Genomic DNA, 23,666 nt, shown 5'->3' with positions numbered 1-23,666 from the left:
ATGAAATTTATTGATGGACAAAATACAGAAATATGTGATTACCAACAGTTGACTCTATATCAATAACTACAGGGATCCCTGGGTGGCGCAGCGGTTTGGCGCCTGCCTTTGGCCCAGGGCGCGATCCTGGAGACCCGGGATCGAATCCCACGTCAGGCTCCCGGTGCATGGAGCCTGCTTCTCCCTCTGCCTGTGTCTCTGCCTCTCTCTCTCTCACTGTGTGCCTATCATAAATAAATAAAAAATTAAAAAAAAAAAAAAATTTTAAATAACTACATGAATTGATATTTAAAATTTCACTTCAGGGATCCCTGGGTGGCGCAGCGGTTTGGCGCCTGCCTTTGGCCCAGGGCGCAATCCTGGAGACCCGGGATCAAATCCCACGTCAGGCTCCCGGTGCATGGAGCCTGCTTCTCCCTCTGCCTGTGTCTCTGCCTCTCTTTCTCTCTGTGACTATCATAAATTAAAAAAAAATAAAAAATAAAAAAAAAATAAAATTTCACTTCAAATGGACTCATCTTATTAGAATATTCCTTAGTCGAAATCATTATCTGCCCCTATTACATACATGATTATATCGCCCTGAGATCCCATTTGCACTTTCCCGTCTGCAAGTTCTAGGAATTGACCCCAGAATGAACAGAAGTTGGCTTCCACCATGTGAGTCCAAACACCGGGCATCTCCCCCTTCTTGTATCATGAGGTTTCTCCAGGATCTCATTGCTGCTCACGATCCTCACCCAGCTCTTGCCAAAAACACACAACATGATGCTTCATTCACAGCAGTTTGCTTCTCAGGACATTGTAGGATGAGATCTTTCTGAAATTACTTTACCCCACAAGAGATAATAGCATGAACTGCTCAGGGTTCTCCTGAGGAATATAACTAATAGCTGATTGACTCCCGTGACTGAATAGGCTGAGAAGTCTATGATGTGCAGTCCTGAGGTCGATACCCAGAAAAGCCAGTAGAGAAATTTTCATTTGACTCTGCCCTAGTCTTTCATTGGAGAACCAGGGGACATGCATGTGTAACTGTCTCCAAGGCAGGAGGAAATGGATGTTCCAGATCAAGCCTGTGGGCAGGAAGAATGATGGAAGTCTTCATCCTTCTGCCATTTATTCTATTCAGAACCACTCAGGTGTCCCTTTTCTTTTGATATTTCATATATTTACTCATGAGAGACACAGACACAGAGGCAGAGACTAGGCAGAAGGAGAAGCAGGCTCCATGCAGGGAGCCCAATCTGGGACTGGATCCTGGGACTCCAGGATGACCTGAGCCAAAGGCAGATGCCCAAGCACTGAGCCACACAGGCGTCCCGAGTATCTGCTGTTTAAATGCATCCAGTCCTTGCACAATGTTACAGCAGTCAGAACAGGGTACGATATGACCCTAGTGACACATGAACCCAAGTAATGATGCTCTGGCATGTCCACAAGTAGTGTCTCTGATGACACAGTGAGATTTGAGTGGTACCATCTTCTTCCAGAGTTGTGTTATGCTGACTGCTGAGGGGTGTGTGCCTCACCACTGAGAATGACGTTGGTCCCTCATGTCCCCAACCTAATACCCACCTGTGTCTGTTACTCTCCCTCCATAGACGAGGGAGGTTTTCAAAGGTGAGCTCATTACTGGAAACCCTCAAACACCTGCAATAATTGTTTACCCTTTATCTGTATGTTTATATGCAGTCATTCATCTAGAGGGTTTCTACACCATCCTGGTGGCATGACCTGGTGTTTAGTATATCTCAGCTCTGCCATCCTATTGCTTAGTTTATATGTAAACTCACTGGTACTGAAGCTGTTTCCAGAAGTTAAGTCCACTCATGGAAAGTGAGTCCTGCTCAGGATAGGAAATAAGTCTTTGGTGGGGTCCACCCCTTCTCTGTATCAAGAGAGGAAAAACATCCTCAGAAACAGAGTAGAGATCACAGGGCCCAGAAGGCTATACAAGCAACCCTTGTCAGTTCCTCACTCATTGACTGACACAAACCCAAATCCTGGTCTTAGATATCCAAAATGCAATGTCTATTGTCTAACAGACAGAAGCGCGCCTGCAGTGGTCATTGTCTGGATGTTGTATTTTACATGGCTCATGCACCTGGAAAATGAAATGCATCTCTCCTTAGATCTGTAAATTACCTATTGATTTATCAGACAAGACAAACAAACCAGAAGAATAGAAGAGAAATCTTTCTGCCCAAACGATTTGAAGACCTAGCCAGGGAAATTAGGCAATAAAATCATAATCAATAGAGAGAAAGAAAAATTCTTTGTTTCCAAATGACATGATCTGCTACAGGGGCAATCATGTAGTCATGTTGTGGAGTCTACAACTCCACAAAAGTAGGAATTAATTCAGGATTACAAGGAATATCCAGGACATAAAATAAACAAATACAGCTATGATTCCACACACAAAAAAAATATCTATATAAAATTAACAAAAATATTCCTTTAATGAGATCAAAAATAAATATTTAGGATTACATTTCAATATGAGATAAAATGCCAGACTAAAAATGACTTACATTGATGAAAGGTTTTTTTAAAAAGCAAACAGAAATGAAAAAATAACACTGCTCACACAGAACATGAGATATTCCTAACTCTGGGAAATGACAAGGGGTGGTGGAAAGGGAGGTGGGCGGGGGATGGGGGTGACTGGGTAACAGGTACTGAGGGGGGCACTTGATGGGATGAGCACTGGGTGTTGTGCTATATGTTGGCAAACTGAACTCCAATAACAGGAAATTTTTAAAAAAAGATAACATCACTCACAGATGAGAACTTATTTCCACAGTGACATCTGCACAAAGAGATCTGCAAAGGTAATGCAATCCTTGCTATTAACTTCTTAGAATAGAATTTTAGTCAAGAGCTGAATATATACTCAGAGGAAATGCAAATAGAGCCTTCTCTCTGCTGATTAAACCAGCCCAACACTGACCCTGCAACTAGCAGAGGAGCCCCAGCGCCAGATCCCCAGGTGACGCCATTCTGGGATCAGGACAGAACACAGACAATGCCCCATGGAGTCTGCGCTCAGCTGGGTGTTCCTTGTCACTATTTTAAAAGGTAATTCATGGAGAACAAGAGACCTTGAGTATGGGAGTGGAGGTGAGTGAGAGAAACGGGACGTGGGACAGTTTTTTTACCAGGATGTCTTGTGCTTGCAGGAGTCCAGGCTGAGGTGCAGCTGGTGGAGACTGAGGGAGACCTGGTGAAGCCTGGGGGATCCCTGAGACTTTCCTGTGTGGCCTCTGGATTCATCTTCAGTAGCTACGACATGGACTGGGTCTGCCAGGCTCCAGGGAAAGGGTTACAGTGGGTCACATACATTAGCAATGGTGGAAGTAGCACAAGGTATGCAGACGCTGTGAAGGGCCAATTCACCATCTCCAGAGACAACGCCAGGAACACGCTCTATCTGCAGATGAACAACCTGAGAGACGAGGACATGGCCGTGTATTACTGTGTGAGTGACACCGTGAGGGGACCTCAGTGTGAGCCCAGACACAAACCTCCCTGTAGAAGGGGATCGGGACCCCCAGGTGGTGCACACTCCTCACCACTTCTGTCTTGAAGGCCAGGAGCAGTGCAGATGGAGGTTCTGGGCAGGTTTCCTGTCAGTGTCTGGGGCTTCCTCTCCATGAAGCAGGTTATCTAGGGAGTCTCTCTAGACACGCGATTAAGGGCCTTCTTATAAACTTTGTAATTTATGACATTTGATTTAATATAAACTATTTTTTACATGCACTAAAGAAGTTTCCTTACACTTTTTCTCTACTGCCCCTACACATTATTTAATGACACATATCTCAGTGCACTCAACTTCCCCTTTAGGAGTTTCCACCTTCTCATTAGAGAACCCCCCTGCTCAGCGTGTAAGGTTGATAGAAGTAGCATAAACCAAATGATGGACAGGAAGCTATAGATGGATCAGGAGTAGAAAGCAAAACTGAGAACTTCTGGAAGTGTCACTGTAATGAACCCAACTACCAGCATTCATATTAGTGGTAACATGGAAGAGCATTGGTAACTCCTCAAGGTTGTTATTAGGATGTGGAATATGGAGGTCACACACGCATGCACACACGCACATGCACACACAGACACACACACACACGAGAGTATAAATCATTATCACATTTACTGTGTCTGTTGAGAGCAGGGCAGGCCTCGCAGCAAGTCATAAATTCTTGGATGGAACAAGAAAGGACACTGACTCAGGGAGTGTGTTGTGGGTCAGTGGTGGGGATGGGGTCCTGCTCCAGGAGGAGCTTGTGTGAAGTCAGTGACCCCCCTGCATCAAAGGAGGGAAACCTATGGGTTTTGGTTTGATGACCCATGTTTGTGGAGCTGGAGAATAGGGAGGAATAGATGTCCAGGATCTAGCAGGTACATTCAAAATATGGTATAAGAAATCATTCCACTAAACAAGTATGAAAACTGGTAGAACAATAGAGAGAAATGGTTGTTCTAAGTATGAAAAAGAATGATTTAGGGGGGTAAATGAGATAAATATTTCTTAGAAGCCTTACACAGTATAAAGTGATTATAGAAACGGACCAAGGATAACCCAGAGTCTCAGGTGGAAGCTTTCCTCTCCCCAACGTCACCAGCTGATTGTGGAGGTCACGTGTGCACTGTGTGCACACAGAGACCAGAAGCTTTTACTGGATCCATGAGGCTCCTCAGGGTGAGGAGCTGGATTGGAGGACCTTCCACCTGAAGGGAATAACTCAGTAGTCCTTTGGGTGCTGATGTCAGCTCACTGTGTGTGATGTCTACCATCCCCAGATTAGAACCTAGTGCACATGTGATGGGAGGAAGAGGAGGGGACTTCGGGGTGGACTTGGGTAAGGAGGTTCAGCCCTATGATTGGATCAATGGGACTTCTCTGTGCTTCTAGGATTTTGAAGTCTGTGTTCTTCCTGAGATTGGGAAACTTTTCAGCTATTATTTAATCAAATAACTTCTTTTTCCTGCCTCCTCATCTACTGGGACTCCTATCATATGAATATAATTATGACATCAGGATTAACTGAGCTCCAAACGTCTGACTTTGTTGTCTCTACCTTTGTTTCCTCTTCTCAGTCATTATTTTCAATAATTTGAACTTGTCTCTACTGACTCATCCTCTGTTTCATTCAACTGCATTTTATAGCATTAACTGGGAATTAAATATTGGTTATAGAGTTATTAATATGGGAGGGAGGGGGCAAGATGGCAGAAGAGTAGGGTCCCCAAGTCATCTGTCCCCACCAAATTACCTAGATAACTTTCAAATCATCCTGAAAACCTACGAATTCGGTCTGAGATTTAAAGAGAGAACAGGGGTAATGCTACAGTGAGAAGAGTTTGTGCTTCTATCGAGGTAGGAAGACAGAAAAAAATAAAGAAATAAAAAGCATCCAAGTGGAAGGGGCCCCGCAAGGAGCCGGGCTAAGACTGTGCAGTGAGTGACCCCAGGACAGGAAGACCCCATCCCCGGAGAAGCAGGGGCTTCACCAATATTCCCGGTTGGAAAGGCGCTCACAGAGAGCTTGGGCAGGATCTCAGGAGGGGCAGGGATGCCCTCAGGCTCCCAGGGGCACTAACAGAGCACCTGCGCCCAGGGGAGAGCGCACCACACCCCACAGCAGAGCTCCCTAAAGGGTTGCAGCGCGTGCATGGTGGGGCTCGGGAGCATCTCAGAGGCAGCTCCGGCAGAGGCTCCACGTGCTGGGAACTGCGCAGCCTGGGAGCATGATTCCAGCAGCGCAGGCCTCAGAGCCCAAGGCACCAGTGGACACAGCCCAGGATCCAGCACTCCCCCGGGAACAGGCAGAGGCTGGGAGGGCCCAGGACGGTGAGGACGTTCCTGATGCCAGGAGGCCCCAAGCTGTGCAGATCAGAGCCACCTGCACCCAGAGCATCCAGGCCCCTGTGGACTGGGAGCTGCGGTAGTTACTTCAGGATTTGACTCCAGAGCTGGAGAGCTGGCCACTGCCACTGTGGTTGTTCCTCCTGGGGCCTAACAGGATAAACAACCACCACTGAGCCTCACAGTGGTCTCACAGGATAAACGGGATGAACAACTCCCACTGAGCCCTGCACCAGGCAGGGGTTGAGCAGCTCCCCCACGTGCTCACACCTGAGTAGCAGCACAGCAGGCCTCTCCCCCAGAAAATCAGCTAGACGGAGAGGGGAAAAGCAAGTTATTGACCAAGCAGCACTGGAAAGTTCCAGGGGAAGTCGAGGGATATACAGTATACAGAATCAGAGGATACTCCCCCTTGGTTTTGTTTCCAGTTTGCTTCCCCCCCTTTTCTTTTTCTTTTTTTTTTTTTCTTCTTTTGTCTCTTCTCTCTTTTTCTCCTTTTCCAGTACAACTTATTTTTGGCCACTCTGCACTGAGCAAAATGACTAGAAGGAAAGACTCACTTCAAAAGAAAGGATCAGAAACAGTCCTCTCGGGATCCCTGGGTGGCGCAGCGGTTTGGCGCCTGCCTTTGGCCCAGGGCACGATCCTGGAGACCCGGGATCGAATCCCACGTCGGGTTCCCTGCATGGAGCCTGCTTCTCCCTCTGCCTGTGTCTCTGCCTCTCTGTCTCTCTCTCTCTGTGTGACTATCATGAATAAATAAATAAAATCTTTAAAAAAAAAAAAAGAAAAGAAACAGTCCTCTCTCCCACTGAGTTACAAAATTTGGAATACAATTCAATGTCAGAAAGCCAATTCAGAAGCACAATTATAAAGCTACTGGTGGCTCTAGAAAAAAACCATAAAGGATTCAAGAGACTTCATGACTGAAGAATTTAGATCTAATAATGCCAAAATTAAAATCAATTAAATGAGATGCAATCCAAACTAGAGGTTCTAACAATGAGGGTTAATGAGGTAGAAGAACGAGTGAGTGACAAAGAAGACAAGTTGATGGCAAGGAAGGAAGGTGAGGAAAAAAGAGAAAAACAATTAAAAGATCATGAGGATAGGTTATGGGAAATAAATGACAGCCTCAGAAGGAAAAATCTATGTTTAATTGGGGTTCCCAGGGGCGCCGAAAGGGACAGAGGGCCAGAATATGTATTTGAACAAATCATACCAGAGAACTTCCCTAACCTAGGAAGGGAAACAGGCATTCAGATCCAGGAGATAGATCCCCCCAAAATGCAATAAAAACCACTCAACACCTCAACATTTAAAGTGAAACTTGAAAATTCCAAAGATAAAAAGAAAGTTCTTAAAGCATCAAGAGACAAGAAATACATAACCTTTATGGGGAGAAATATCAGAACAATAGCAGACCTCTCCACAGAGACCTAGCAGGCCAGAGGGCTGGAAGGATATAATCAGGGTCCTAAATGAGAAGAACGTGTAGCCAAGAATTCTTTATCCAGCAAGGCTCTCATTCAGAATAGAAGGAGAGATAAAGAGCTTCCAAGATAGGCAGAAACTGAAAGTATATATGACCACCAAACCGGCTCTGCAAGAAATATTAGGGGAGACACTGTAAAAGAAAGAGGAAGTCCAAAGAAGCAATCCACAACAATAGGGACTGAATAGGTATCATGATGACATTAAATTCATATCTTTCCATAGTAACTCTGAATGTGAATGGGCTTAATGATGCCATCAAAAGGCGCAGGGTTTCAAACTGGATAAAAAAGACAGACACATCTATTTGCTGTTTACAAGAGACGCATTTTATGCAGAAGGACAGCTGCAGCTTGAAAATAAATGGTTGGAGAACTTTGTACCATTCAAATGGTGCTCAAAAGAAAGCAGGGGGGATCCCTGGGTGGCGCAGTGGTTTGGCGCCTGCCTTTGGCCCAGGGCGCGATCCTGGAGACCCAGGATCGAATCCCACATCGGGCTCCCGGGGCATGGAGCCTGCTTCTCCCTCTGCCTGTGTCTCTGCCTCTCTCTCTCTCTCACTGTGTGCCTATCATAAATAAAATTTTAAAAAAAGAAAGAAAGCAGGGGTAGCCATCCTTATATCAGATAAATTAAAGTTTATCCCAAAGACTGCAGTAAGAGATGAACAGGGACACTATATCATACTTATCATCCATACATAGAGGATCTATCCAACAAGAGGACATAACAATCATGAATATTTATGCACCGAATGTGGGAGGCGCCAGTCATATCAATCAACTAATAACCAAAGTTAAGACATACTTAATAATAATACACTTATACTTGGTGACATGAATATAGTGATTTCTACAATCGACGGGTCTTCTAAACACAACATCTCCAAAGAAACAAGATCTTTATTTGTACACTGGACCAGATGGATTTCACAGATATTTATAGAACTTTACATCCAAACACAACTGAATACACATTCTTCTCTAAATTTTTTTTAAACTTTTATTTATTTATGATAGGCACACAGTGAGAGAGAGAGAGAGGCAGAGACACAGGCAGAGGGAGAAGCAGGCTCCATGCACTGGGAGCCCGACGTGGGATTCGTTCCCGGGTCTCCAGGATCGCGCCCTGGGCCAAAGGCAGGCGCCAAACCACTGCGCCACCCAGGGATCCCTGAATACACATTCTTCTCAAGTGCACATGGAACTTTTTCCAGAATAGACCACATACTGGGTCACAAATCAGGTCTTAACTAATACCAAATCATTGGGATCGTCCCCTGCATATTTTCAGACCATAATGCTTTGAAACTAGAGCTAAATTCCAAGAAGAAGTTTGGAAGGATTTCAAACACGTGGAGGTTAAGGACCATCCTGCTAAAAGATGAAACGGTCAACCAGGAAATTAGGGAAGAATTAAAAAGATTCATGGAAACTAATGAGAATGAAGATACAACCATTCAAAATCTTTGGGATACAGCAAGAGGAGTCCTGACGGGGGAAATACATCACAATACAAGCATCCATCCAAAAACTGGAAAGAACCCAAATCCAAAAGAGAACCTTCACCTAAAGGAGCTGGAGAAGGAACAGCAAATAAACCATCACTCAGCAGAAGAAGTGAGTTAAAGATACAAGCGGAACTCAATGAAAGAAAAACCAGAACTGTGGAAGAGATTAACAAAACCAGGAGTTGGTTCCATGAAAGAATATAAGACAGATAAATCATTAGCCAGCTTTATTAAAGAGAAGAGAGAAAAGACTCAAATTAAGAAAATCATGAATGACAAAGGAAAGATCACCACCAATACCAAGGAAATACAAACGATTTTAAAATTTATTATGAACAGCTATATGCCAATAAATTAGGAAATCTAGAAGAAATGGATGCATTTCTGGAAAACCACAAGCTACCAAAACTGGAACAGGAAGAAATAGAAAACCTGAACAGGCCAATAACCAGGGAGGAAATTGAAGCAGTCATCAAAAGCCTCCCAAGACACAAAATCCAGAGCCAGATGGCTTCCCAGGGAAATTCTATCAAACGTATAAAGAAGAAACCCTACCTATTCGACTAAAGCTGCTTGGAAAGACAAAAAGAGATAGAGTACTTCCAAACTCGTTCCATGGGGCCAGCATCACCTTAATTCCAAAACCGGACAAAGACCCCACCAAAAAGGAGAATTATAGATTAATATCCCTGATGAACATGGATGCAAAAATTCTCAACAAGGTACTAGCCAATAGGATCCAAAAATACATTAAGAAGATTATTCACCATGACCAAGTGGGAGTTATCCCCAGGATGCAAAGCCGGTTCAACACTTATAAAACAAAAAATGTGATTGGTCATATCAGCAAGAGAAAAACCAAGAACCATATGATCCTCTCATTAGATGCAGAGAAAGCATTTGACAAAATACAGCATCCATTCCTGATCAAAACTCTTCAGAGTGTAGGAATAGAGAAAACATTCCTCAGCATCTTAAAAGCCATCTTGAAAAGCTCACAGCAAATATCGTTCTCAATGGGGAAACACTGGGAGCCTTTTCCCTAAGATCAGGAACATGACAGGGCCGTCCACTCTCACCATTGCTATTCAACATAGTACTAGAAGTCCTGGCCTCAGAGATCAGGCAACAACAACAACAAAAGACATTCAAATTGACGAAGAAGTCAAACACTTTCTCTTTGCAGATGATATGATATTGTATGTAGAAAACCCAAAGACTTCACCTCAATTGCTAGAACTCATAGAGCAATTCAGCAGTTTGCAGGATACAAAATAAATGCCCAGAAATCAGTGACATTTGTATACATTAACAATTAGACTAAAGAAAGACAAATTAAGGAATTGATCGCATTTACAATTGCATCCAAAAGCATAAGATACCTAGGAATTAAATTAGCCAAATAAGTAAAGGATCTAAAGCCTAAAAACTACAGAACACTTCAGAAAGAAATTGAGGAAGACACAAAGAGATGGAAAAATATTCCATGATCATGGGTTGGCAGAATTAATATTGTGAAAATGTCAATGTTACCCAGGGCAATTTACACGTTTAATACAATCCCTATCAAAATAACATGGACTTTCTCAGAGAGTTTGAACAAATTATTTTAAGATTGGTGTGGAATCAGAAACGACCCCGAATAGCCAGGGGAATTTTAAAAAAGAAAACCATAGCTGGGGGCATCACAATGCCAGATTTCAGGTTGTACTACAAAGCTGTGGTCATCAAGACAATGTGGTACTGGCACAAAAACAGACACATAGATAAAAGGAACAGAATAGAGGACCCAGAAGTGGACCCTCAACTTTATGGTCAACTAATATTTGATAAAGGAGGAAAGACTATCCACTGGAAAAAAGACAGTCTCTTCAATAAATGGTGCTGGGAAAATTGGACATCCACATGCAGAAGAATGAAACTGGAACACTCTCTTGCACCATACACAATGATGAGCCCCAAATGGATGAAAGATCTAAATATTAGACAAGGTTCCATCAAAATCCTAGAGGAGAACACAGGCAACACCCTTTTTGAACTTGGACACAGCAACTTCTTGCAAGATACATCCATGAAGGCAAGAGAAACAAAAGCAAAAAAGATTCTTGGGGCTTCAACAAGATAAAAAGCTTCTACACAGCAAAAGAAACAGACAACTAACTAAAAAATAAGAACTGCAGAATTCGAAAAGATATTTGAAAATGACCTATCAGATAAAGGGCTAGTATCCAAGATCTATAAAGAACTTATTAAACTCAACAGTAAAGAAACAAACAATCCAATCATGAAATGGGCAAAACACATGAACAGAAATATCACAGAGGAAGACATAGACATGTTCAACAAGCACATGATAAAATGCTCCGCATCACTTGCCATCAGGGAAATACAAATCAAAACCACAATGAGATGCTACCTCACACCAGTGAAACTGGGGAAAATTAACAAGGCAGGAAGCCACAAATTTTGGAGAGGACGTGGAGTTAAGGGGAACACTTTTGCACTGTTGGTGGGAATGTGAACTGGTGCAGCCACTCTGGATAATTGTGTGAGGTTCCTTACAGAGTTAAAAATAGATCTGTCCTATATATAAATTAGTGAAAGGGAATAAAGGGAAAGGGGAGAAAATGAGTGAAATATCAGCGAGGGAGACAGAACATGAGAAACACCTCACTCTGCGAAATGAACAGGGGTACTGGAAGGAGAAGTGGGCAACAGATTCGGGTGCCTGAGTGATGGTCACTGAGGGGGGCACTTGGCAGGATGAGCACTGGGTGTTATGCTATATGTTGGCAAATTGAAATCCAATAAAAAATATTAAAATAAAAGGAAAGTGAGTCCCCCTGATGGCAGGAAATAAATTTGTGATGGGAATGATTCATTCCTTGTACCAGAAGGTGAGAACAATTGTCAGAACCAGAATAAGGATCACAGGATCCAGAAGGCTATGCAAACAATTCATGTCAGCTCCTCACTCATTCACTGACCCAAACCCAATTCCTGGTCTTAATTAACCACAAACACAATTTCGTATTGTCTAACAGATAGAAGTGCTGCCTACAGTGATCATTGTCTGGGTGTCGTATTTTACATAGCTTACGCATGTGGAAAATGAAATGCATCTCCACTTAGATTTGTCTTGTGTCTACTGAGTTATTAGACTAGACATAGAAACAGAAGAATAGAAGAGAAATCTTTCTGTCCCAACAAGCTGATTTCCATGGGAAATTAGTCAATAAAAAATAAAAATAAATAAAATCAGTAGATAAAAAGAAAATTGTTTCCAAATGACATGATCCGATATGGGGGCAATGTCTACAAAATCCACAAACTCTAGGAAATAATTATTTCATGCAATATTCAGGATATAAAATAAACAAATATAGTTATGATTCCACACTTTATCAAATTAACAAAAATAGTCCCTTCAATGAGCATCAAAAATAAATATTTAGCAGTAAATTTCAATAGTAGATAAAATATCATACTAAAAATGACCTATTTTGATGAAAGACTTTTTTTTAATTTTTATTTTTTAAAAGATTTTACTTATTTATTCATGAGAGACACAGAGAGAAAGAAAGGCAGAGACACAGGCAGAGGGAGAAGCAAGCTCCATGCAGGGAGCCTGATGTGGGACTTGATCCCAGGTCTCCAGGATCAGGCCCTAGGCTGAAGGCAAGCACTAAACTGCTGAGTCACCCAGGGATCCCTTAATGAAAGACTTTTTAAAAAGAAAACAAAAATGAAAAGGCAACACCGCTCACAGATGAGAACTTCATATTTCCACAGTGACATCTGCACAAAGTGATCTGCAAAGGTAATGCAATCCTTGCTATTAACTTGTTGATATCCAATTATAGTAAAGAGCTGAAGATATAGTCAGATGACATGCAAATAGGGCCCTCTCTCCGCTGATTAAACCAGCCCAGCCCTTACCCTGCAGCTGGGAGAGGAGCCCCAGCCCCAGGATCCACAGGTGACCCCATTCAGGGATCAAGACAGAACACAGGCAACACACCATGGAGTCTGTGCTCAGATGGCTTTTCCTTGTCGCTATTTTAAAAGGTAATTCATGTCGCTATTTTAAAAGGTAATTCATGGAGAACAAGAGACCTTGAGTATGTGAGTGGAGGCAAATGAGAGAAACGGGATGTGGGGCAGTTTTCTGACCAGGATGTCTTGTGTTTGCAGGCGTCCAAGGTGAGGTGCAGCTGGTGGAGTCTGGAGGAGACCTGGTGAAGCCTGGGGGGTCCCTGAGACTTTCCTGTGTGGCCTCTGGATTCACCTTCAGTAGCTATGACATGGACTGGGTCCGCCAGGCTCCAGGGAAGGGGCTGCAGTGGCTCTCAGAAATTAGCAGTAGTGGAAGTAGCACATACTACGCAGACGCTGTGAAGGGCCGATTCACCATCTCCAGAGACAACGCCAAGAACACGCTGTATCTGCAGATGAACAGCCTGAGAGCCGAGGACACGGCCGTGTATTACTGTGCAAGGGACACAGTGAGGTGACCTCTGTGTGAGCCCAGACACAAACCTCCCTGTAGAAGGGGATCGGGACCACCAGGGGGTGCACACTCCTCACCACTTCCCTCTTGAAGGCCCAGGAGCAGGTGCAGATGGATGTTATGGGGAGGTTTCCTGTCAGGGCCCGGGCTTCCTCTCCATGGAGCAGTTTCCACAGGAGCCGTAGACAAATGGTTCTGTGCTTATCTACTCAATCTCTGATTTAGAAACTTCCTTTTTATAGGAAACGACTACTATAACAGGCACAAAAGACAGAGTTGCTTACACTTGCTTACTACTTTCCCTAAACATCAATCAATTGCAAATATCTCCATGTACATCAACTAAATCTTTACCTAAGCCACACCTGCCTTCCCTGTGCATCACAGGACCACCCAGTTCAACGAGCATGATTCCTAGAAGCAGCATAAAGTGCCTGGTGGACATGAGGCTACAGAGGCATCAACCATCTAAAGCTAAAGAAGAAAGACTCCTGGTGGCGTCACTATATTTGACCATGCCCACAGCTTCAATGTTAGTACAGACTGGAAGGAAGGGTAGCCTCTACCGGATATGCTGTGGATGCAGAATCTGAGGATCACACACACACACACACACAGAGAGAGAGAGAGAGAGAGAGAGAGAGAGAGAGAGAGAGAGAGAATAGTATAAAGGCCTTATCAATTGTCTTTTGAGAGCAGGGCAGACCTCTCAGCAAGTCATAAATGGTTGGATGGAGCCAGGAAAGGACACCAGCTCAGAAAGCGTGTTGTGGTTCAGTGGTGGGGAAAGGTTCTTGCTCCAGGAGGGACTTGTGTGGAGTCAGTGTCCCCTCTGCATCAATGGAGGGAATTCAAGGTTACCTCCTGGATTTCCCATGAGTGGGGCAGGAGGAGAGGTGGCAGGACTGGTGATCAAGGAGCTAGCAGTTAAGACTCAAAGAATGCACTGTGATGACAAATTCCACTAACCAATTTTGAAAACTGGGATAACAAAAGAAGAGAGGGAGTCTTCCACCTGCAGGGAATAACTCATTGATCACTGGGTGCTGATATCAGCTCACTGTGTGTGACCTTTACCATCCCCATGTTGGAACCTAACCTCCATGTGATGGGAGGAGGAGGTGGGGCCTTAGGGGAGCACTTAGGTCAGAAGTTGCAGCCTCATGATTGGATCAGGGCCCTTATACACCAGGACTGGGAAAGCCTCCTGCCCACTAGCTCCATGTGAGGTGATAGAGAAAGGACAGGCTAGGACGTGGGTCTTCTCCAGACACCTCATCTGCCTGCACCTGGACCTCAGACTCCCCAGACCCCAGAACTATGAGAATGAGTATCTGTTGTTTAATCCACCCATTATGGGAATGCGGTGATATCACCAAACACACTAAAACAGGGTCTCACCACTTTTTAGTCCTTTACAACTTGTCCCAGGAAAACACTCAGGTTATAGCAAAACAGAGCAGGAAACCCACACCTAGACTCACTGTACTCAGCCAACTTCCATGCTCCTGTCCTTAGTAGCTGTGCATCACGTTGGTACCACACATTCTTCCTACCAGACTGGGGTTCTTTAGACCCATTAGTATCCTGGGATTTCTCCATATTTACCACCTGAGCATCTTTAACCCAGGGACTTCCCCATGGAAGCAGACATCTAAATGTTCAGATTTTCCTGTCTGCTGCTCATAATACTTTGCAGAAGCTTCTGGAAGTAGCTTCCCTCCTGCCTTCATCACCACATCTATATCTCCCCATGACAACATCCACATCTCCTACATCCCAAAAGGAGGTCGATTTTCTACGTGTGCACTTGCAGTTTTTGTTCTGTGAGACCTTTGTGTGATTTCATGCATGTTCAGAATTATTCAATAACTACCTATTCCAGGAACAAGTCAAGCTCAAGGACCCATGATCCAGCATTTTAACTCCTCCTTCCCAATGCTGTTATAGCAAAGGCGGTGTGTGGAATTCCTTCTGCTTTATATGCTGAAGATCAAATGTGAATCTGGTATTTTATGTCAAAATTACCTAAATTTGTTTCCATCCCTACTCTTATCTCAGTGCTAAGGATTCATTACCTGTTTGAGTGTATGTTATACAATTATTATATTATTTTGCATAATAATGGTTGATCACTGAGGGGGGCACTTGATGAGATGAGCACTGGGTTTTGTTCTATATGTTGGCAAATTGAACACCAATAAAAAATAAAAATAATAATAATAATGGTTGACTTTTGTGTTCCATGAAAATCATCTCACTAATGAGTGACAAAGAGAGAAAGCACTTCTCACCATGTGATATGGGCTTCAGGCAGGAGGTGAGGCAACTTCCCAAGGACAAGAATTGAAGACATATTATTATCAATTATTATTGTCTTCCTACAGTGGATATAGCTGCACGTTGGATGGTGTGGGCTGCTGGCCATCTCCCTGATGCACACAATCCCCTCAGGGATGGGAACTGCTGGATCTGGAGGTAAAACAGAAGTCCTGTATCAGTTGGCATGGCCAAAGGGACTTACGTGAGAAACCCAAAATTGAGGTGGATCAGAGCTGCAAAATGGAATTCAATACTACATATCAGCATTTCCTCTAAGTCTCTACCTTCCTCTCTGTGTTAGAAAAGACAGTTATGGTTCGTGCTACAAAAATAAGACCTTTATGAAAAGATGTCATATAGTCTCCTGAGTCAGGCACATCAGAGAATGCCTCAGGTATGTGCTGTGTGCACTGTGCTGTCCTGTTTTGGCTGCTCTTTCCTTCAAATCAGGTGTCTCAGCGGCTCTCCCTGCAGTGGGAGTGTGTTGTCCTTGCCAAGTTTGTGATGAGTTTTAACTGGGTGTGCTCTGCTCAGCTTGTTAAATGAGCCCTGATACCACCTCCACTAGAACTGAGGCCCTGAAGAATTATCTAGAATTATCTGGTCAGGAGATGTGGGTGGGAAAGGGTGCAGCCTCTCTGGGAATCAGTATGGTGGTGCCTTAGAACACAGATCATCTCCTTCTAAATATAACAGTAGGGCAAGCATAAAACAACAGGTATTAACATTCCTGTTCCAGAAGTGGAAAATTAAAGTTAAAAAGACATCACAACTTAACAATCCATATCCATCTGGGAAAACTCCATTAGGATGAAGTCAAGAGAGTGTTCTGAATCTCAGACTCCAACTACTGGCTCTTTTTCAATCTGGGTCAACCCTTCCTAATCCTTGAAGTTGGTACAGGTTTGAGGCTGAGCATTTTGTCAGTCTATTTATTATAATTTGAGTCCAGAAAACTTCTTTCACTTTCTTTTCTCTTTTATTTAATATACAATGCTTCTGACTCTTAAAAATGTTAAGAACGAGTAGATACAAGATTCTGGATCACCTCTGACTACAGTAAAGGAAGTAGATTTACAGGCCAGGAACATACTGCGGAGGCAAAGATGGTAAATAAGTAGAGGGACACAACCTCTGAACAGGAGGAGGCTCTAGGATACTTATGCTGAAAGTGTCTCATGTTTGATGTGGGCACAGGAGAAGGGAAGTAAAGGGGTCCGTGCATCTATGCAGGGATACTGAGATCCAACAGGTGCACTAGGACTATCAGGAGACATTCACACCCATCAGGGAGCTCAGGAACTTGGGAGCACTTAATCCAGGGAAGGAGGTCAGTTGAGCAGTCGTCTCATCTTAGGGTCTTAGCACCATGCTCTGAAAACTTCCTGACATGAACACTGGGAACAATTTCTAAACCTGGTAAGATGGCAAGATGGCATAAGAGTAGTGTCTCCAAGTCACCTGTCCCCACCAACTTACATAGATAACTTTCGAATCATCCTGCAAACCTACAAATTCAGTCTGAGATTTAAAGAAAGAACAGCTGGTTTTGATTTGTATTTCCCTGATGGCAAGTGATGCAGAGCATTTTCTCATGTGTGTGTTGGCTATGTCTATGTCTTCCTCTGTGAGATTTCTGATCATGTCTTTTGCCCATTTCATGACTAGATTGTTTGTTTCTTTGCTGTTGAGTTTAAGAAGTTCTTTATAGATCTTGGAAACTAGCCCTTTATCTGACATGTCATCAGCAAATATCTTCTCCCATTCTGTAGGTTGTCTTTTAGTTTTGTTGACTGTATCCTTTGCTGTGCAAAGCTTCTTATCTTGATGAAGTCCCAATAGTTCTTTTTTGCTTTTGTTTCCTTTGCCTTTGTGGATGTATCTTGCAAGAAGTTACTGTGGCCGAGTTCAAAAAGGGTGTTGCCTGTGTTCTCCTCTAGGATTTTGATGGAATCTTGTCTCACATTGAGATCATTCATCCATTTTAAGCTTATCTTTGTGTATGATGCAAGAGAGTGGTCTAGTTTCATTCTTCTGCATGTGGATGTCCAATTTTCCCAGCACCATTTATTGAAGAGACTGTCTTTCTTCCAGTGGATAGTCTTTCCTCCTTTATCAAATATTAGTCGACCATAAAGTTGAGGGTCTACTTCTAGGTTCTCTATTCTGTTCCATTGATGCATGTGTCTGTTTTTGTGCCAGTACCACACTGTGTTGATGACCACAGCTTTGTAGTACAACCTGAAATCCGGCATTGTGATGCCCCCAGATATAGTTTTCTTTTTTGAAATTCCCCTGGCTATTCACGGTCTTTTCTGATTCCACACAAATCTTAAAATAATTTGTTCTAACTCTATGAAGAAAGTCCATGGTATTTTGATAGGGATTGCATTAAACATGTAAATTTAAAAAAAATAAACGTGTAAATTGCCCTGAGTAACACTGACATTTTCACAATATTAATTCTGCCAATCCATGAGCATGGAATATTCTTCCCTCTCTTTGTGTCTTCCTCAATTTCTTTCAGAAGTGTTCTGTAGTTTTTAGAGTATATATCCCTTACCTCTTTGGTTAGGTTTATTCCTAGGTATCTGATGCTTTTTGGTGCAATTGCAAATGGGATTGACTCCGTAATTCCTCTCTCTTCAGTATCATTGTTAGTGTATAGAAATGCCACTGACTTCTGGGCATTGATTTTGTATCCTGCCACACTGGCAAATTGCTGTATGAGTTCTAGCAATAGTGGGGTGGAGTCTTTAGGGTTTTCTATGTAGAGTATCATGTCATTGACGAAGAGGGAGAGTTTGACTTCTTCTTTGCTACTTTGAAAATCGAATGAGATGCCACCTCACACCAGTGAGAATGGGGAAAATTAACAAGGCAGGAAACCACAAATGTTAGAGAGGATGCGGAGAAATGGGAACCCTCTTGCACTGTTGGTGGGAATGTGAAATGGTGCAGCCACTCTGGAAAACTGTGTGGTGGTTCCTCAAAGAGTTAAAAATAGATCTGCCCTACAACCCAGCAATTGCACTACTGGGGATTTACCCCAAAGATACAGATGCAATGAGACACTGGGACACCTGCACCCCAGTGTTTCTAGCAGCAATGTCCACAATAACCAAACTGTGGAAGGAGCCTCGGTGTCCACCAAAAGATGAATGGATAAAGAAGATGTGGTTTATGTATACAATGGAATATTACTCAGCCATTAGAAATGACAAATACCCACCATTTGCTTTGATGTGGATGCAACTGGGGGGTATTTTGCTGAGTGAAATAAGTCAATCGGAGAAGGACAAACATTATATGGTCTCATTCATTTGGGGAATATAAATAATAGTGAAAGGGAAGAGAGGGGAAGGGAGAAGAAATGGATAGGAAATATCAGAAAGGGAGACAGAACATGGAGGACTCCTAACTCTGGGAAATGAACTAGGGGTGGTGGAAGGGGAGGAGGGCCGGGGGGTGGGGATGACTGGGTGGCGAGCACAGAGGGTGGTACTTGATGGGATGAGCACTGGGTGTTATTCTGTATGTTGGCAAATAGAACACCAATAAAAAAATAAATTTATTATTTAAAAAAGGTATCCTTTGCTGTGCAAAACTTCTTATCTTGATGAAGTCCCAATAGTTCATTTTTGCTTTTGTTTCTTTTGCCTTCGTGGATGTATCTTGCAAGAAGTTACTGTGGCTGAGTTCAAAAAGGGTGTTGCCTGTGTTCTTCTCTAGGATTTTGATGGAATCTTGTCTCACATTTACATCTTCCATCCATTTTGAATTTATCTTTGTGTATGGTGAAAGAGAGTGGTCTAGTTTCATTCTTCTGCATGTGGATGTCCAATTCTCCCAGCACCACAGCTGGAATGCTACAGTGAGAAGAGTCTGCACTTCTATCAAGGTAGGAAGATGGAAAAAATATAAAGAAATAAAAAAGCATCCAAAGGGGAGGGGCCCACACGAAGAGCCAGGCTAAGGCCACCCGGCAAGTGCCCCAGGACAGGAAAGCCCAGACCCAAAAAAGTAGGAGCTTTACCAATCTTCCTGGAGGGAAAGCACCTGGTAGGGAGCTCGGATAGGATCCCAGGAAGAGCAGGGATGCCCTCAGGCTCCCAGGAGCACTAACAGAGATCTAAAAGTTATTATTCTAAGTGAAATAAGTCATTCAGAAAAGACAAAACGCCATAGGATTTCACTTACATGTGGAATTTACGAACAAAAACAAATGAACAAAGGGTAAAAAAGAGAGATAGAAGCAAACCAAGAAACAGATTATTAACACAGGGATCACGGGAGGGTTACAAGAGGGGAGGAGTGTGGGGAATAACAAATCAGATGGGAAATAAAGAGAGCATTACTCTAATGAGCACAAGTGATTTATGAAGGTATTGAATCACTACATGCATACCTAAAGCTAATATCACACAGCATATTAGCTAACTCTCATTAAAATAAAAATTAATTTTTTATTTTTCTATTTATTTTATTTTTTATTTAAATTCAAATACCGCATCATCAGTTTCAGATGTACTGCTCAATAATTCATCAGATGCATAAACCCCCCAGTTCTCATCACATCATGAGCCCTCCTTAATGTCCATCACCCAGTTACCCATCCCCCCACCTCCCCTACAGCAACCCTTATGTTTTTCCCAGAGTTGAGTCTCCCATGGTTTGTCTCCGTCTCTGATTTCAGCCCATTCTGTTTCTCCTCTGTCCCTTATGGTCCTCTGCACTATTGCTTATATTCCGTATATTGAAGTAACTATGTGATTATTGTCTTTCTCCAATCGACTTAACTCACTTGACATGATACCCTCCAGTTTCATCCCTATGGATATAAATGGTAGTAATTGATCTTTTCTGGAGGCTTAGGAATAGTCCACTGTGTATTTACCACATCTTTATCCATTCATCTGTCAGAAGACATCTAGGCTCTTTCCACAGGTGGCTACTGTGGAGATGGCTGCTATGAACATGGAATGTAGGCACCACGTTACTTCACTACATAAGTATCTTTGGGGTGAATACCCAGTAGTGCAATTGCAGGATCATAAGGTAGCTCTATTTTCAAGTTATACAGAAACCTCAAAAATATTTTCCAAAGTGGATGGACCACCTTGCATTCCCACCAACAATTCACCACATCCTCACCAACATTTGTTTTCCCTATCCTGTTGATTTTAGCCATTCTCACTGGTGTGAAGTGGCATCTCATTGTGGTTTTCATGGATATTTCCTGAGGCCAAGTAATGGGGAATATTTTTTCATGTCTCTGTTGGATATTCATATGTCTTCAGTGGAGAAATGATTATCTCTTCTGCCCATTTCTTGACTAGATTATGTGGTTTTTTGCATGTTGAGGTTGATAAGTCCATTATAGATCTTGGGAATAGGCCTTTATTTGACATTTTATTTGCAAATATCTTCTCCCATTCCATAGGTTGCTTTTAGTTTTGCTGACTGTTTCCTTTTGCTGTGAATATGTTTTTATCCTGATGAATCCCAAGAGTTCATTTCAGCTTTTGTTTCTTATGACTTCAGAGAAGTGACTGCTGAGACGTTGCTGCTGCTGAGGTCAAAAACTTTGCTACCTGTGTTCTCCCCTAGGATTTGGATACTTTTCTGGCTCCCATTTAGATCTTTCATTCACGTTGAGTTTATCTGTGTGTGTGGTGTGAAGGAATGGTCATTTTATGTTTTTCTTGTGGCTCTCCAATTATCTCACCTTCATTTATTAAATAGACTGTCCTCCTTTTGATTGGATATTCTTGTTTGCTTTGTCAAAGATGAGTTGACCAAGGAGTTTAGGGTCCATTTCTCAGTTCTGTATTCAGTTCCACTAATCTATTTGTCTGTTTTTGTGTCAATACAATACTATCTTGATGATCATCTCTTTGTAAGTCAGGTGTTGTGATACCCTAGCTTTGGGTTTCTAGCTCAACATTCTTTTGCCTTGGGATCCTTGGATGGCTCAGCAGTTTGTCACCTGCCTTTGGCCCAGGGTGTGATCCTGGAATCCCAGAATTGAGTTTCACATTGTGCTCCCTGCATGGAGCTGGTTTCTCCCTCTGCCTGTGTCTCTGCCCCCCTGTCTCTCATGAATAAATGAGAGATGATAAATAAACGTTTTTATTTATTTATTCATGACAGACATTCAGACAGAGAGACGCAGAGACACAGGTGGAAGGAGAAGCAGGCTCCATGCAGGGAACCTGACATGAGACTCCATCCCCGGTCTCCAGGATCACGCCCTGAGTGAGGGTGGCGCTAAACCCCTGAGCCACCTTGAATTCCCCTAAATAAATAAAATCTTTAAAAACAAAATATTTTGCCTATTCAGGGTCTTTTCTGGTTCTATATGAATAATAGAATGATTTATTCCAACTCTGTGAGAGCAATCCATGTTATTTTTTATGGAAGTTTAACTTGATGATATGTAGTATACCACCCAGTGCTCATCTGTCAAGTGCCCCCCTCAGGGCCTGTCACCCAGTCACCGCATCACCCCCATCCATCTCTCATTCCACTACTCCTTGTTCCTTTCCCAGAGTTAGGAGTCTTTCATCTTCTGTGACCATCACTGATATGTTCACTCATTTTCTCTCCTTTCCCCTTTATTCCCTTTCACTATTTTTTATATTCCCCAAATGAATGAGACCATATGATGTTAGTCTTTCTCCAATTGACTTATTTCACTAGCATAATACTCTCCAAGTCCATCCGCGTCGAAACAAAAGGTGGGTATTTGTCGTTTCTAATGGCTGAGTAATATTCCATTGTATACATAAACCACATTTTCTTTATCCACTCATCTGTCGATGGACACTGAGGCTCCTTCCACAGTTTGGCTATTGTGGACATTGCTGCTAGAAACATCAGGGTGCAGGTGTCCTGGGGTTTCGTTGCATCTGTATCTTTGGGGTAAATCCCCAACAGTGCAACTGCTGGGTCCCAGGGAAGATCTATTTTTAACTCTTTGAGGAACCTCCACACAGTTTTCCAGAGTGGCTGCAGCAGTTCACATTCCCACCAACAGTGCAAGAGAGTTCCCCTTTCTCCACATCCTCTCCAACATTCGTTGGTTCCCGTCTTATTAATTTTCCCCATTCTCACTGGTGTGACAAGGGATCTCATTGTGGATTTGATTTGTATTTCGCTGATGGCAAGTGATGCGGAGCATTGTCTCATTGCTTGTTGGCCATGTCAATGTCATGCTCTGTGAGATTTCTGTTCATGTTTTTTGCCCATTTCATGATTGGATTGTTTGTTTCTTTGCTGTTGAGTTTAATAAGTTCTTTATACATCTTGGATACTAGCTTTTTCTCTGATACGTCATTTGCAAATACCTTCTCTCATTCTATAGGTTGTCTTATAGTTTTTTTGACTGTTTCTTTGACTGTGCACAAGATACTTATCTTGAAGAAGTCTCAATAGTTCATTTTTGCTTCCATTTCTTTTGCCTTCATGGATGTATCTTGGAAGAAGTTGCTGTGGTCGAGTTCAAAAAGGGTGTTGCCTGTGTTCTCCTCTGGGATTTTAATGGAATCTTGTCTCACATTTAGATCTTTCATCCATTTTGAGTTTATCTTTGTGTATGGTGAAAGAGAGTGGTCTAGTTCCATTCTTCGGTATGTGGAGGTCCAATTTTCACAGCACCATTTATTGAAGAGACTGTCTTTCTTCCAATGGATAGTCTTTCCTCCTTTATCGAATATTAGTTGACCATAAAGTTCAGGGTCCACTTCTGGGTTCTCTATTCTGTTCCATAGATCCCTGTGTCTTTTTTTGTGCCAGTACCACACTGTCTTGATGACCACAGCTTTGTAGTACAACCTGAAATCTGGCATTGTGATGCTCCCAGATATAGTTTTCTTTTTTAAAATTCCCCTGAAAAAAAAAATAAAATAAAATTCCCCTGGCTTCCAGTACTATGTTGAACAGCAGTGGTGAGA

General features: G+C 42.7%; 1 pseudogene and 1 gene segment (V, D, J or C); both read left to right on the top strand.

The window, feature by feature from the left end:
* Window positions 1–2,950: 2,950 nt before the first annotated feature.
* Window positions 2,951–23,666, top strand: part of LOC125755512 (immunoglobulin heavy variable 3-74-like) — a 44,338-nt pseudogene continuing 23,622 nt past the window's right edge.
* Window positions 12,805–13,393, top strand: LOC112657493 (immunoglobulin heavy variable 3-21-like). The segment is given in 2 exon segments: window positions 12,805–12,947; window positions 13,074–13,393. Coding segments are annotated over 2 exon segments (366 nt in total).

This window comes from Canis lupus, chromosome 8 (genome assembly GCF_003254725.2).
Source record: "Canis lupus dingo isolate Sandy chromosome 8, ASM325472v2, whole genome shotgun sequence".
Classification (NCBI taxonomy): domain Eukaryota; kingdom Metazoa; phylum Chordata; class Mammalia; order Carnivora; family Canidae; genus Canis; species Canis lupus.
This window is presented reverse-complemented; position numbering and strand designations above follow the sequence as displayed.